The sequence below is a fragment of the Hemitrygon akajei genome, chromosome 10 (assembly GCF_048418815.1).
Source record: "Hemitrygon akajei chromosome 10, sHemAka1.3, whole genome shotgun sequence".
NCBI classification, from domain to species: domain Eukaryota; kingdom Metazoa; phylum Chordata; class Chondrichthyes; order Myliobatiformes; family Dasyatidae; genus Hemitrygon; species Hemitrygon akajei.
In genome coordinates, this window is record NC_133133.1 from 135,120,682 (window position 1) to 135,136,886 (window position 16,205).

Below are 16,205 nucleotides of genomic sequence, written 5' to 3' on the forward strand. Positions count from 1 at the left end.
TATATTCACAATCATTCAGGACTGCAAATAAAGCTGAGATTGTGATTGATCTCATGATAGTTGTCAATAGCATGCCTGGCACATTAGCCACATTCTGGGGCTGAGAATGGATTGCATATTACAAGGTTGAACCTCGGCCTCCCTTGGCTCATGGAATGTTTGAGGATTTCTTGGGACAGATTCCCCCTTCATTTACAGATTTAATGATCCCAGATGTGTGGTTCTGATGCACATATTGGGACTGGAACCAAACTGATCAATTAAAGAAAAATCTAATTATAATGTAATAAAGTTAATGATTGTAGCAGGCACATACTGCTCCTTTCCATAATTACTTCAGAATGGGAACTGCAGTTAATAATTTTAGACTAAAATCCTCAGCAATAGTACTCCATAAAAACATGAGGAATAGAGCATGCAATGAAATGCTCATGTTCCTTTCCCACTCAGTAGAGTGCATGTAGTTACTCCATTTATGTGAACATCACTTAATAGCTTGACATAGCAACATTAATAATTTCAGAAATGGTCTGGCCATATTGTTTTGGGGGGGGGTGTCCATGACCCTCAGTTTGGGGGAAAGTGCTCCTTGACATTGCCCCATCAATTGTGTGTATTCAAGGTTGCTCTCTCTCTGTACTGTTGCACTGAACGAGGTGATTTCTTTTTGCTAGTTCAGCCTAATCCCTCAATTGTCTTAATCACCTCAGTTAGTTGTCCCTGATCTTCTGTTATGATGGCGGCACGCTTGGACGCAAGGGCTACTCTGGGTCCAATCAAAGGTGTATTTGTTCGCCTTGTATGTCTCTTTTACAATTGCAAGTCACTGCTGGATACTAAGAACATTAAGTACTGAGGGACTATCCCATCAGCAAATTGCCTGATAGCAATGGAGCTGAACATCTACCACGCAGTAGTTGTGTGTGTCACCTGGACTTGTTGCGTACCATTGTGCCGAGATGGTGTGTGGTCCAAAAAAAGAGGTCCAAGTGATTGTCTTGGATATTTTCATTGTAATCGCAAGACCTTGTTGGACATTGCTAATGTAGAATAGTGCAGGTCCAGTTCACTGGCTCATTGACGAGACTGACAGCAGGGGAGCTACGTTACCTCGGTTGTTACATGGACAATGCCCTCATGCTTCTGAATTGCCTGTGCGGGCGCCGGCAAATAAGATGCTGGATTTCTGACTGGGTTGAGGGATGTCCTCTCATTCGGTGCTGCTCTCCAGTGCTCGCTCGGTACTGCTCTCCAATGTTCATTCAGTGCTGCCCTCCAGTGTTCCTTTGGTGAAGTACAAGCTGGACCAGGACAACTCAGGTCTTGGCCTATATTATTATTAATTTTTCTCTTTGTGACTATATGTTTTCTTGAAATTGTAACCATATATGCAGTGTGCTGTGTGCTGTTGTTAATGTGTTTGTACCTTGACCTTTTATGATTGGCTATATTCATGTCTGTTTCAATAATAATTAAACTTGAACTTGAACTTGAGCTCACCTGAGACTAACCCTTCGCCTGTCACTTCTGCCCACACAGCCCTTGCCAAGAGAGTACCACTATGGGAGCAACTTTGGTTACCTTGTTGCCTTCAAGCGAAGTGGAGAGAGAGAGTGGAGGAAGGTGACAGTGCCCAATCCTGAAGGCAGCCGATATGTTCACAAAGATGACTCCCTGACTTCCCACACTCAGTTTGAAGTCAAGGTCAAAGCTTTCAACAGCAAAGGGAATGGGCCATTCAGCCTGTCTGCGTTTATTTACTCAGCAGAGGACGGTAAGCGGCAAAGCAATGCTTTTGATCTTGCTGCAGAATCTAGAATTGGAGGGGAAGTGGAAGCAGGGAACCGTATACACATTAGATAATGTTGATGGTAGAGAAAACGCCAGAATCCATCACAAAGGATGTAACAACAAAACACCTGAAAGGAGTAACCAGATTATGCCGAGTCAGCACGAACGGAAAATCAAATTTGATTAATCTACTGGAGTCTTTTGAGAGAGCGACTTGAGTAATACGTGAAAGGGAGCAAAGGGGATGTGATGCATTTTGAGTTTTCAAGTTGCTTTTGTTAAGGTGGAAATCTTTATAATTTTTTTGTCATTATATCCTTCATTGTAGTTTCAAGCAGTTTCTTTACTAATGATGTTGGAGCACATGGAGTTTGAGGCAATAATGCACTAACCAATTAATAGGATACCAGGCAGAAAGAAGTTGTAAAATTTATTTTAATATGCTAAACTTAGGTTTGTAATGTATTGTACTGCTGCTGCAAAAGAATAATTTTCATGCCATTTATACCTTGCATAAATTTACCTCTGACAACAATAAACGTGAATTTGTGCAGTGACTGGGAATAAGCAGATGTTGCTCAGGAAGGCAGGCTGTGACAACTGGGGTACCAGACATGGAGTGGTTGGGCCACAGCTGTTATTAATGCCTATTTGGCTGGGGGATCAGGAATCATATTTCTAGGTTTGCTAATGATGTGATACCAGATTGGATTGTGAGTAGTGAGGAGGCCATAAAGAGACCTCAAGGAGCTTTGGAGAGCTGGTTGTATGTAGAAAAAGTACAGAAATGCAATAGGATGTGGAGAAATGTGAAGCTATCCTTGGTACACGAAACAAAAAACTGTAGTAATTTTTAAATAATGGGAGATTGGGTAATGTCAAAGTTCAAAGGCAGGAAGATATCCTCATGCATAAGTCACTAAAAGCCAGCCAGCTGGTAGAGCTAGAGATTAGGAAGGCAAGTACCAGAGGATTTGAGTAAAACTGCCTTACTGCAATGATACAGAGCCTTGGTGAAGCCACACCAGGAGTTTTGTGCGCCATATTAGTCTGCTTACCTATGAAATGATGCAATTGCCATTTGGGGAGTGCATCAAAGCTTCATTAAACTGGTTCCAGGGATATGCCCCAGGTGGGTTTGCTCTCTGAGGAGCAATAAGAAGTCTAGACCTGTAATGTCCCAGGGCTTAAGAGGTTGGATGTAGAGAGAATGTTTCCCAAGGATTCAAATGAGGAGAAATTTCTTCGTGCAGATGATGGTCTACAGAGGATTGGTTATTGAACTCATTCAAAACAGCAGTTGATATATTTCTGAATATGAGGAGGATCAAGGCGCAGTGCAGGAATACTGAGGTCAAAAATTTGGCCTAAATCAGGTGAATAGTACACCAGGGTCACTGGGGTGGATGGCTCTCTCCTGCTCCAGTTTCATGTGTTCTTACCCACCAAGGTTCGATACACTGACTGCCAAAATCACTCACTGATAACTTATGAACTAATGGCCCATCTCTGTCATTACATGAAATTGAGGCACACCTAGGAGTTGGTAGAAGGATCAAACTCATTGAGATGAGGCACTGATACCACTGGGGATTGCTCTCTTTCATCTGTCTGAAAAGGAAGCAGTCGATGCCAGAATTTCCAGTCACATAGTTAGCAAATCAGCACTTGTGCTTGGTATTGTGATAACATGTTGAATACTCTGTTCCACGTTTCCACGTGTCAACAGCCTTTGGTGAGCTGCCTGATAACAACGTTCTGTACACTCTCAGTCTTATAATCCAAAGCAAACCTTGCTTCTTTCTTGGGTGACTGTGAAGTGTTTGATGCCTGGAGAGAACACTGGCTTCCAGGTCCTTCCACTGAGGAAGGCAACCTGGCTTCAGCCCTGGTGAGAGGGAGTTTCTCCCTCTGTGGTAGGACCTGGGGTAATTCAAGCAGCTTGATGCAGTGTGTTCTCACAGGCTGGGAAGTAGTGAACCAGGAGTCATAGACTTAGTATTGGTAATTTTCACATGTACAAAGATACAGTGAAAAGCTTTGTTTTGTGTATCATCCAGATAGATCATTGCCATACATTAGTACATAGATGTAGTAAAAAGAGAACAGAATGCAGAATATAGTGTTACAATTACATAGAAAGTGTAGGTGAATAAATAAAGTATAAGGCTATGCTAAATTAGATGAGAGATTGAGAATTCATCTTTACTGTATAGGAGAGCTGTTCAAAATGTCTGACAACAGGAATAGAATTTGTCCCTCAGCCTGGTGGCACATATTTTCAAGCTTTGTATCTTCTCTCCCACAGGAGAAAGAAGAAGAGAGAATGATCAGGTTAGTGGGGGTGCAGTTTCATGATTAAGTTGGCAGCTTCCTGAGTGAGAAGTGTAGATAGAGTCCATGGAGGGGAGGCTGGTTTGTATGATGGGCTGGGCTGCATTCACAGCTCTGTAGTTTCTTGAAAACTTGGGCAGAGCAATTTGTATACCAAACCGTGATGCATCCAGATAGGATACTTTATGTGCTGCATCTGTAAGTACTGGTGAGAGTCAGTGGAGACATGTCAAATTTCCTTCTCTCCCACAGAAGGCAATTGAGGCCAAGTAACTAAATATATTCAAGAAGCAATTAATACAGAAGGGTTAAAGGCTGATGGAGGATGCAGGGAACAAGGTAGAAAATCAGATGATCAGCTCTCACTGTATTACACTGTAGCGCTGGGCTAGATGAATATACCTGACCGTGATCCCAAACAGTAAACTCTCTGGACCAAACCCACAGCAACAGAACTTCATCAAGGGGCAACATTAAGGAAAGCTGACATGGTGGGCAAAGAGTTTCCTGTAATCTATCAGGGATGGCTTGCACAGAGATATGTCCACTTTAATACAACATTCAAAACTGCAGCATTGTGTTGAACCAGTGCAGGAAGAAATGTCTTCCTTTGAGCTCATATTTGCTAGATTCATATTTTATTTGCCTTAGTTGTTTTTTTGCACACAAATTTTACAAGATAAAAATAAGGATCCTGTATCCTCATTCTCACAGTGGTGGTTGTGAATTTAGGAGCATGCAACTCAGTGCCAGCTCTCTCCAAAATCAGCAGCTAAATGCAGTTCCCCAGTCTACACTCTCTGAGACCAGCAGACCAATATCGTCTCTGAAAAGCCAAACAAATACTGCTAGTCGTTCAGAGATAACAATGTTACTACTGAGGAAAGTAAAGCTTCTTAAACGCACCATCTAACTGTTGACCAAGATAGGATTTCTCAGTTGTATTACATCACAAATACAAGTAAATAAAAATGGGGTCACAGTCATGCAAGTAACGAATGATGGACATAAATAATAATAATAATAAATACTTTATTAATCCTGAGTAGGAAACTCTTTGGTTACAGCAGCAACATTTAAAAAACACACTTAACAGTGTGTAGACTTAACTAATAATAAAGCACAGAAGAATAATATCCACAATAATAATTTACCAATGTGCAATAATAATGTATGAAACAATAAGAGAGAGGCTGTTGTACTATGATGTGTGTTCTCCTGTCGCACAGGGATGAACTGTTGTTATGCTTATTACATTTGGTAGGAAAGATTTTCTGTAACGACCCTTGGGACAGCAGAGCTGAATGAGTCTGTTGGAAAGGGTGCTCTGCTGCTTATTCAGTAGGTCATGGAAAGGATGTGCCAGATTATCCATAATGGATAACATTCTCCACCATTGAAATTTATTTAAAAATACTATGTGTCAATTAGTTAGAGATTCCATTCCTGGAGTACACTTCCTCCCAGGTTACAAAATGCTAACTAATGAACAAATAGTACATGGAGACCAGCAAGATGGATGGGAACGGTTTGCCACTGGTTCTGGGACTGCAGGCATCTCCCTGTGCTGCATGGGAACAGGGGATTTCCCCCATGCCTCTTCTCTGCATTCAGCACACCTCTCCACCCCCAGCCGAGCTGCATCAATCGGGGGCTGAGTAGAGCCGAGCAGAGCTGGGAGACTATCACTCACTCTCTTGCTCACTCACTGAGTCAGGGAAACTGGCTGGCACCTGCTCTTCCCTTGCCGTCACAACTCTGACTTATGAACAGTTGTCAGGAATGGAGCCCTGTTGGAACCTGAAGACTGCCTGAGATTTGACAATTGGATGTGGAGGTCAAATGCTGCAACTCCAAAGTTTTCTGGTAGGGTTTATATCACAAAACAGCTCCACTTATCATTATTTGAGTTGCATTCTGAGATGGGAATGAATCCATGTTTCTTTCTAGTTCCACTGAGCTCTGCTATTGACATCTACACTATGTTCCTGTTGTAATTGATCACTGCATCACTGGACTAATTTTGATACTGTTTGAGAAAACGAGGTTGACCTCCTTGCCCCATTGCAGTCCAAATGAAGAAGGTAGGTCATAACTGTTATGAGGAAATTCCCAGATTTTGACTGAGTGACTGTGGGAATAAAAGTGATGATTGTCTAGATTGGGATGGTGTTTATTTTGGAAAGGACATTTAGTTGATGTCCATGGCCTTACAAAGCTTCAGGCTTGGGAGAATTGGTTGCAGGATATCCTGTAAGATAGTATTGTAACTGAGGAGTAGATAGACCCACTTCTCTTGCTTTGCACAAACAGACAGACATACTTTATTGATCCCGAGGGAAATTGGGTTTCGTTACAGTCGCACCAACCAAGAATAGTGTAGAAATATAGCAATATAAAACCATAAGTAATTAAATAATAATAGGTAAATTATCCCAAGTGGAAATAAGTCCAGGACCAGCCTATTGGCTCAGGGTGTCTGACATTCTGAGGGAGGAGTTGTAAATTTTGATGGTCACAGGCAGGAATGACTTCCTATGACGCTCAGTGTTGCATCTCGGTGGAATGAGTCTCTGGCTGAACGTACTCCTGTGCCTAACCAGTACATTATGGAGTGGATGGGAGACATTGTCCAAGATAGCATGCAACTTGGACAGCATCCTCTTTTCAGACACCACCGTCAGAGAGTCCTGTTCCACCCCCACAACATCACTGTCCTTACAAATGAGTTTGTTGATTCTGTTGGTGTCTGTACCCTCAGCCTGCTGCCCCAGCATACAACAGCAAACATGATAGCAGTGGCCGCCACAGACTCGTAGAACATCGTCAGCATCGTCCGGCAGATGTTAAAGGTCCTCAGTCTCCTCAGGAAGTAGAGACGGGTCTGACCCTTCTTGTAGACAGTCTCAGTGTTCTTTGACCAGTCTAGTTTATTGTCAATTTGTATCCTCAGGTATTTGTAATCCACCACCATGTCCACGCTGACCCCTTGGATGGAAACAGGGATCACCGGTGCCTTAGCCCTCCTCAGGTCCACCACCAGCTCTTTCGTCTTTTTCACATTAAGCTGCAGATGATTCTGTTCACACCATGTGAGAAAGTTTCCCACCGTAGGCCTGTACTCAGCCTCATCTCCCTTGCTGATGCATCCAACTATGGCAGAGTCATCAGAAAACTTCTGAAGATGGCAAGACTCTGTGTTGTAGTTGAAGTCTGAGGTGTAGATGGTGAAGAGAAAGGGAGACAGGACAGTCCCCTGTGGAGCCCCAGTGCTGCTGACCACTCTGTCTGACACACAGTGTTGCAAGCGCACGTACTGTGGTCTGCCAGTCAGGTAATCACAGAGTGATGCTGGGTGAAGCTGCGACTTGGGGCTTGGGAGAAACTGTTCCTGTTCATTTAGTTTGCACATGGAATAAACCAGGCTGTCGGAGCTTGCAATCAGCACATGATATCTGAGTCATCCTGACAAAGGACTTGACTGCCACTTGTATCTTAACAACATCAGAGTTGCTGAAATTGGCCTGGAGACTCCGGAAGCCTGAGAGTAATCTGTTATTAGGAGAGCATGGGTGGGGGCAGCAAGAATTGCAGACTGGAGTGGAGGAGAATCTGGAACTAGAAAGGGGAAAGAGGAGAAAACACATGCTGACAGTTTCAGGATTGAAGGTGATAGATTCTTGGATATTAAGGGATATGGGGTGAGTGCTGGAAAGTAGCACTGAGGTGGAAGATCAGCTTCATTCTCATTAAATGGTAGAACAGGTACAAGGCACCAAATGGCTTGCCCATTTTCAAATATATAATGCTCTTTGAAATGTGATGGAGATAAAAACATAGGCTCTGGAAAGAAGAACAAATTGCAGAAGGGGGAAGAGAGAGATCAGATGTCTCATTGGAACAAAGGTGGGTCTCTCTAGGAGGGTCTTATCCACATGGGCTACTTTCTTCAAGATGGATCGAGTTTTTTTATGAGATGTGCGGAAGTGGTTTCTTGCTGTGAGGAGTGCCTTAATTTGCTGTGGTAGCAGATGATTTCAGTTAAAAAATTTTCCTGCTTAATTCACATGTAAGATCGTGAGGGGTGTGGATGGAGTGGTTGTAGTGTTGGGCTGTCCTTTGATCGTGGTCAATCATGTGTCCTAGCTGTCTACACAAACCATGGCAGTATGATGTAGGGAGCAAGCTGTTGCCCATGAATCAGGCTCCACGCAGCTGATAAATCCAAATGAATGACAGAGACCAATACAATTTGGCACCAGCCACAGGAGTTGCCAGTCAATGTTGAATTCAATGTAGGACTGCATTAGGGATTATAGCACCAGATATTTCCTCAGAGTTTACTAATAAAGCCTTCCCCATGAGTGAGTATAGCCACAAGGCAATGGATGTTTGAAATCAGAGGTTTCCTTCACCTATACGAGCTGCCAATCACGGTTGACGAGCCCCATCTGCCCGAAATGACAGTAACCCACCTTTGCCCTTTCTCCTGTCAGTACAAGCAGTTCCGTTGGGCTTAGTAGCTAAGCTACACGTGAAGGCCAGGAGCTGGACTTGATTGTCAGAGGCTATTTGAGATGCATTCCATTGGGAGCATTTGGTATGTAGTTGGAGCTTATCCCCTACTTCCCCTGTCTATGACAACCTTAAGGAACCAGGGTGGTTGTAGTGAGGGTGTTTCCTGTTTCCTCTGCAACTAAGGATCACCCTTCAAATTAAGGGGTCACCCATTTATGTCACGAATTGAGATATTTTTTGTCACAGTGCATTTGGAGCTTGCTTCTCCAAAGTGCAGTTGAAGCAGACTATGAATAGATTTAAGGCAACAGTTGATAGATATATAAGCAAGGAAGTGATAGTTACTATATGTAGATGGGAATATGGTGTTGAGTTTATAGTCAGATGAGTGAAAAACTTATTTAATAGTAGAACAGGCTTAAGGGACTGAGAAGCATACTAACTTGCAACGTGTCCCAAAAATGTTTATCAGATACTTTGTTCCTTCTCATTCAGCTGAGTTAATTTGTTCATGTAGAAGACATTACATAGAATTCCCAGAGCTGAAACTTCTGCCAAATTATTGACCTTCATTTGCAGGAAGAGACTGTCACTGTAAGTGAGGATAGAACTGGCAGAGGATTCTTCTGTCTACAGTTATTATTAACTCCTCTGAAGATCTTACATTGAAATAGGCTTCAAAAAGGAGAAATGGTTATATGGGTAGAACATATCAACCGTCGTGAATCAAGGTGTCATTAAGTGGTGAAGGACACAGCAAAGATTCACAAGAATTTTACCTTTTTCCCCAGAATGAAAGAGGGCCAAAAGTGGGCCTTGTAGATGTTCATACAATTATGAGGGATATAAATAAGATAAGTGGCCACAGTCTTTTTCCAGAGTTGGTGAGTCTAAAGCTGGAGGATTTTGATTTCAGGTGAGACATAAAGTTTTAAAAGCGACCTGAGGGTCAACTTTTACACAGAGTGCAATGAAAATGTGGAGTGAGCTAATGGAGGAAGCTGTAGAGATTGTTACAATTACAGTGTTTTAAAAACATTTAGACAGGCATGTGAATAGGAAAGGTATAGAACAGGGATTACCAACCTGGAGTCCACAGAGCCCTTGTTTAATGGTATTGGTTCATGGTATAAAAAAATGTTGGAAACCCCCGGTTTAGAGGGATATGGGCCAAAAGCAGACAAATAGGATGAGCTCAAGTAGGAAACTTGCTTGACATAGACGAGTTGAGGGGAAAGGCTTACTTCTATGCTGTATAACTCTGTGACTCTAGAAAGGAGGCCATCAGCACAGTTCATCCAGTGAGTAACAGTTCTTATATTAGATTCAACCAATTAATACCACTGACTTGGTTTACAATCAACATGAAATTTATTGATTGTACAACAGAAAAGATCTTGCACTGAAGTAGGCTGCAAAAAGGCGGAGTAGTTGATTGAGCTAACCTCAAGAAAAAACAAGCAGTTAATAATCACTATATTACCAGAGCTGATTTTGGTTTTGATCTCGAACCGAGTGCACTGGCAGCCCGACTAGTTGGCATCTCAGTGGAGATGGAGGCAGTGCAGATCAAACCCATGATAGGAAGTTGCAGTTTAAAGAGAGACATTGTCTCATGGAGGGTCATTGCCTGTCTTGTTGTGAGAAGCCTCAGCTTGAAGACAGGGATGGAGGGATAGGAAATACAGTCTATGGAACAGAATATGTCTGGGAACTGAAAATGGAACAGGAACTCATAGAGGCTCCAGGTTCTTGTGTAATATATTTTCTTCAATCCAAAATTTATGGGGACTTGGTGTGCTGGATGTTGGTATCTTCTTAATGAAGCAGAATAGGTATTCAACAATGAGAAATAAAGGAAGTATGGCAGTTTCTTGGGGAGGGGGTTAAATTGTTTCAGCCTAATTAAATGTCATGAAGCGTAAAAGCAAAGCTCTCTGAACGACTCGGTTTTACAAACCCCATTTCGCAGGACTATGTGGTGTTTGATGGGCTACAGCATGTGACCTTAATGTGCTCTCCATCTACCTGGGTTAGGGTCACTCTCAGTTTCCTTGCCTCAGGACCATTGCAGACAGCTGCTGATCTCTGCCACATCTCACAGTTTGCTACTTACTGCTATACTGGGGAGGCCACCCAGAATCCACACTCAGGGAGAGGAAACTTCCATGGTTTTTCCTTCATCTCACAGGATCAGTTAGCGACTTTCATGGAAATAGTTAAAAGACAGCTACTGCTTAACTAATTAACCATGTATATATTTAAATAAAATACAGAACAAATTAGAACATTACCAATACCTCCACAATACTATAAAACTGCGTATTCATTCCAAACAGTTATCGACAGAGGAATTCATCTGCTGTTTTATTTTGATTGACGGTAAATGGACAAAAATAGAATAAGCACCTAGTGCAGATAATGGACTGCCTTCATACAATGCATTGCATCCTTCAAATCTTCATTTTCATTGTAACGTGCAAGATGACTATCAATAACTTCAAATTCCTCGTACTTCCTAACTTGTTGAAGTAGTGAAATCGTTTCATTTTTGAGCTTCCTTCAGTGATTCAAGTTTGGTCCAGAATCATCACTTCGTACTTGAGATGGCTTTCTGGAAATCTAACCTGGACCTCTTGTATTTTACTTGGGTGTCAGACATGAACATGATAATCTGTCCTTCAGCAGATTGTGGACCTCATGATTCATCCAGGGCATCTGCTTGGGGAAGACGGAATGATTTTGTGAAGACACAATTGTCTACATTTGTTTTTTAAAATTCCTTTGATGAGTTCCTGAAAACAGCCCAGTCCACCAACTCAAGTCAAGCCCATCGCTTGACCACTTCTCCTGTGACCACTTCTCTGTTGTCCTTACTTCTGGAGACTTGCTCTTTAGCTTCTCCCTGTATATAGGTAGGAGGAGGAGAGGCAAAAGATCAAATTTCCCAAAATGCAGTCTAGAGGTTGAACAGTAGGCATTCCCTATTATAGTATAGAAGTGATCGAGTGTGTTGCTAACCCTGCTGCAGGTGATTTGTTGATGATAATTGGGCAGAGGTTTCTTCAAACAAGCCTGATAGAAGTCCCCAACAATGATTTGAAAGGTTTTGGGGTAGGCTGTGTCTTGTTTGCTGATGACAGCACTCAGTACCTCGAGTATCTGCTTAACATTGGCTTTTGGTGATATGTAAACTGCGATCTGGGTCATGGAGGAAAACTCGCTCAGTAGTTAGAACAGTTGGCACTTAGATGTTCCAGGATAGGGGAACAAGAGTGTGACAAGACCACTGTGCCCATGAAACACAGAACCTCCTCCAACTTTTGGCTTCTCCGAATCAGCAGTCCAGTCCATTGAGAAGCCCTAGGGTATGATCGGCGAATCCAGCATGTCTTGGGTTAGCCAGCAATCACTGAACACAGCAAACCCTAATTTCCCTCCAATGCATCAATCTTGCCCCAGATCCTCAATTTTGTTTTCCAGCAATCGTAGATTTGCTAACAAGATACTGGATAGATGAAGTTTTATATCCCTCTCCTCCCTCACTTTTGGCTGTGGTGATGTACTTTTGTCCACTTAAAGGTGCCGTACCTGCCTTCTTGAGGGTTAAGTCCACTGAGTTCTTCAGAAGATCATGAACTCACTCGTTCATTAAAAAGGTTCAGAAGTATGTTGCTTAATAGGGAATTCAGGCTGTAGATTGCAGTGAGAGTAGTTCAGAGAAGTATATTTACAAGTTTTGTAAACTGACTGCAAAGCATTGCCATTTTTTTCACCAGCTCCATCTTGGCTGTGGGAGTGGATCCATTAAATATTCAAGATAGAGTTTGACAGATGCTCAAACAATAAAGGAGTAAATAGGCTAGGATTAGATCATCCATGATCTGGTTAACAGGAAGATTAAGTTCTATTGGCCAACTCTTGCTCCTGTTTCCTGTGTTTAGATCTTGCATTATGTTAGTTTTCAAAAGCATATCTTGAATTTGATACATTCATTTTCAACATCAGTCTTCAATTGTTCTGCACATAAAAACCAGGGGCACCAAAGCACTATAATTGAAGTGTGTTGCAGTGAATAAAACACTTATCAGACGCAAGCTTCTATGTGGGTAATCTGGTGGATGCCAAAATCTCTAATTGGTTTGTACTGTTCTTGTTTAAAATGCTTTACAGCAGGGTAAGTTTAGTGATGGGGGTTATCCTAAATTGAATATTCATGTTAATAATACTTGCTGAAGCAATGTTATCAGCAATTTTGGGCAAATTGAAAAGATTATGTTAGTGATTATCTTCAGGCACTTGGGTTCATCATGACCAGCTGAAGTCTTTGTGGTGGCAATCATATTCTATGTGGTAATGTAAATGATTACTATATCTCTGAGGGAACAGATATATGACTATTTTGGTATGCATGGACTAAACAAGTATAGTTAGCGTGGCTTCATGCGTCGTTGGTCTTGTCTAACCAATGTTTTTCATCAAAGTTGATGAAAGCAAGGCAGTGGATGTGGTCTACATAAACTTTAGTAAGTCTTTAGGCAATGTCCTACATGGGAAATTGGTCAAAAAGGTTCAGTTGCTTGGCATTCAAGGTGAGGTAAATTAGATTAGACCTTGGCCTTGTGGGAGATGCCAGAGTGTGTTAATAGATGGTTGCGTCTCTGACAGGAGGTCTGTGATTAGTCTAGTGCTGCAGCAATCGGTGCTGGGTCCGTAGCTGTTTGTCATCTATGTTAATGATCTGGATAATACTGTGGTTAACTGGATCAGCTGGAAAAATGGGCTGAAAAATGACGGATGGAGTTCAATGCAGACCAGTGTGAGGCTGTTGCACTTTGATAGGACTAACCAGGGTAAGTAAGTCTTACATAGGGCACTGAGGAATGTGGTAGAACAAAGCAATCTAGGAATACAGGTCCATAATTTATTGAATGTAGAGTCATAGGTGGATAGGGTTATAAAGAAAGCTTTTGGCACATTGGCTTTCATAAATCAATGTCTTGAGTACAGAAGATGGGATGTTACGCTGAAGTTGTGTAAGATGTTGGTGAAGCCTAATTTGGAGTACTGAATGCAGTTTTGGTCACCTATCTACAGGAAAGATTTAAACAAGGTTGAAAGAGTACAGAGAACATTTACAAGGATGTTTCCAGGTCTGGAAGATCTGAGTTATAAGGAATGATTGAATAAGTTAGGACTGTATTCTTTAGAATGTAAAAGATTGAGAGGAGATTTGATAGAGGTGTACAAAATTATAAGGGGTACAGATGGGGTAAATGTAAGCATGCTTTTTCCACTGAGGTTGGGTGGGACTACAACCAGAAGTCATGGGTTAAGGATGAAAGGAGAAAAGTTTAAGAGGAACGTGAGGGAAAACTTCTTCACTCAGAGGGTTGTGAGAGTGTGGAACAAGCTGCCAGTACAAGTGGTGCATGCAAGCTCGATTTCAACTTTAAGGAAAATTTGGATAGGTACATTGAATCGGGGTATGGAGGACTATGGTCAAGGTGCAGGTCAATGGGAGTAGGCAGTTTAAATGGTTTGGCACGGACTAGTTGGGCCAAAGGGCCTGTTTCTGTACTGTACTTTTCTATGACTGTTCAGTATGAATGTGAATGGAGAGCTGCTACTTTTCTCTGCCTTCATAGTTTTGAATGGGATGTTAGTTTTAGCAAGGACATTGTTTCAGTTGCTCTTGGGATTCACCAATTTTTTTTTCTCACTGTACTGTCCCGATTGACCACATCAACATTTGTTGATTTAAGAAGTAAGCAGGAAGAAACTCACTGCTGTAGCAGCAGCAAGTTTTCTGAGTTTGCACTACTATTTCAGTTTGTGTGATTTGGACTGAGATTTTAATTCACAACCAGTCATTCCATCCCTAAATCCCCACATACTTGGCACTCTCCCATCAACTCCATGCCAAATCTTTCCATTTTGCATTTCAGCTTTAAAAATTTCACTTTGATATCTCCAAGCAAGATGTTTTTTCTTCAGAAAATGTGGCCTTGATTAAAAACCTTAGGTTGAAGTTCATTTTTTTTCCTAGACATTTTGTCAACTCAAGGGAATTAAGAACGACACCTGGCAAAGTTTCTCTGTGCATTAATATGATTGATGCATTTTACTCACTTTTGGAATATGTCTTTCCTCAGTTCTAATACTAAGTCATTTTTGCACAAGGAGTTCAAACAAGCTCCAGTAGAAGCTATAGAAGCTGTTGAGGTAAAGTTCAGAAAAAGTTTCAAAAATCACTTCAATGCATTCATTGTGAGTGACAGATCATCTTCCCACCTCATAAAACTTCAGTTATAACTGGGATATGAGTAATCAATCATGAGACTGGCCCTGTCCTGAGACCTGGGGAGGAGCCTTGCATCAGTGTTCAGACAGCAGTCATTGATGGCAGTCCCTCAATCTGCTTATGTGTCTATATGCTTGGGTGTCTCTATGTGTATTTGTGTGTGTTCATGTGTCTCTGTAAGTGCTAATGTGTGGGCCTCCATGTGGCAGTGTGTGAATGCCTGTACTGAATATAATTCTGTGAGTCATTGCACACACAGTATCTTTGGCTGTTGTGTGTGTTTCTTTGTGCATATGCATGCTTTTATTTATATTCATTTTTCAGATCACACTATTACAGGCAGTGGCAGCACTTTTTGCCCATCCCCAATTATCCTGAAGAAGATAATGGTGAGCTTTTTTCTTGAATTGCTGCAGTCTTAGTAAACGTGCTCAAATCATGGTGTGAGGAGGGAGTTTCAGGATATAGATTTATTTATTGATTGATTGATTGAGATATAACGTGGAATAGGCCCTTCTGGCCCTTCGAGCCGTGTCACCTAGCAAACCCCCGATTTAATCGTTGCTTAATTGCAGGACAATTTATAATGACCAATTAACTGACCAACCAGTATTTCTTTGGATCCAGAGGAAAGCCACATGGTCATGGGGAGAACATACTAAGTCAGAGTGCAGTGGGAAATGAACCTGGGTCATTGTTACTGTAAAGCATTGTGCTAACCATCACCCTACTATGTCAGCTAGAAAAGGTCAAGGACTGGTAATACTTTTCCAAATTCAGGTAGTCCACCACTTGGAGAGCGATATGCATTTGGTGATTTTTCTATAGACCTGCTGTCCTAATCCTTGGTTGTAGAGTTTGCAGGTTTGTGGTGTGCCGTTGGAATGGCCTGGGCAAATAAATACAGAGCTGCAATTTGTAGATGGGGCACGGTCCAACCAGTGTACTCTGGCAGTGCAGGAAGTGAGGATATGTGTGTGTTGTACATACTCTAGCTCTAAGTGTGTGTGAATGTGAGGGCAAATGTGAAGACAGAAGGAATGGGACTGGTACATGTGATCAACGTTTTGGCCCCAGACCCAGTATTTAGTTCTGAATGACTTTGGGAGACTGAGATCGAGAACCTGGCTGGAAGTTGTTTGCTCAACTTAGGGGGAAGGAGAGGATTAAGGAAAAGTATTTGCCATTCAGCCAGAGGATGGACAGGAGCTGGAGAATGGTAGGAAGGTGTGGTACACCAGCCACCTAGCCATGAGGG

At 42.0% G+C, this 16,205-nt stretch overlaps 1 protein-coding gene across 5 annotated transcripts in view; it reads left to right on the plus strand.

Annotated features, from left to right (window-relative positions):
- LOC140734701 (contactin-1-like) overlaps positions 1–16,205 on the plus strand; it is a 715,399-nt gene that overhangs the window by 585,036 nt on the left and 114,158 nt on the right. For all 5 annotated transcript variants that reach the window (XM_073059025.1, XM_073059024.1, XM_073059023.1 and 2 more), the window contains one exon: positions 1,540–1,774. In XM_073059025.1, coding sequence (XP_072915126.1) covers positions 1,540–1,774 — 235 coding nt within the window. The remainder of the gene's footprint in view (positions 1–1,539; positions 1,775–16,205) is intronic.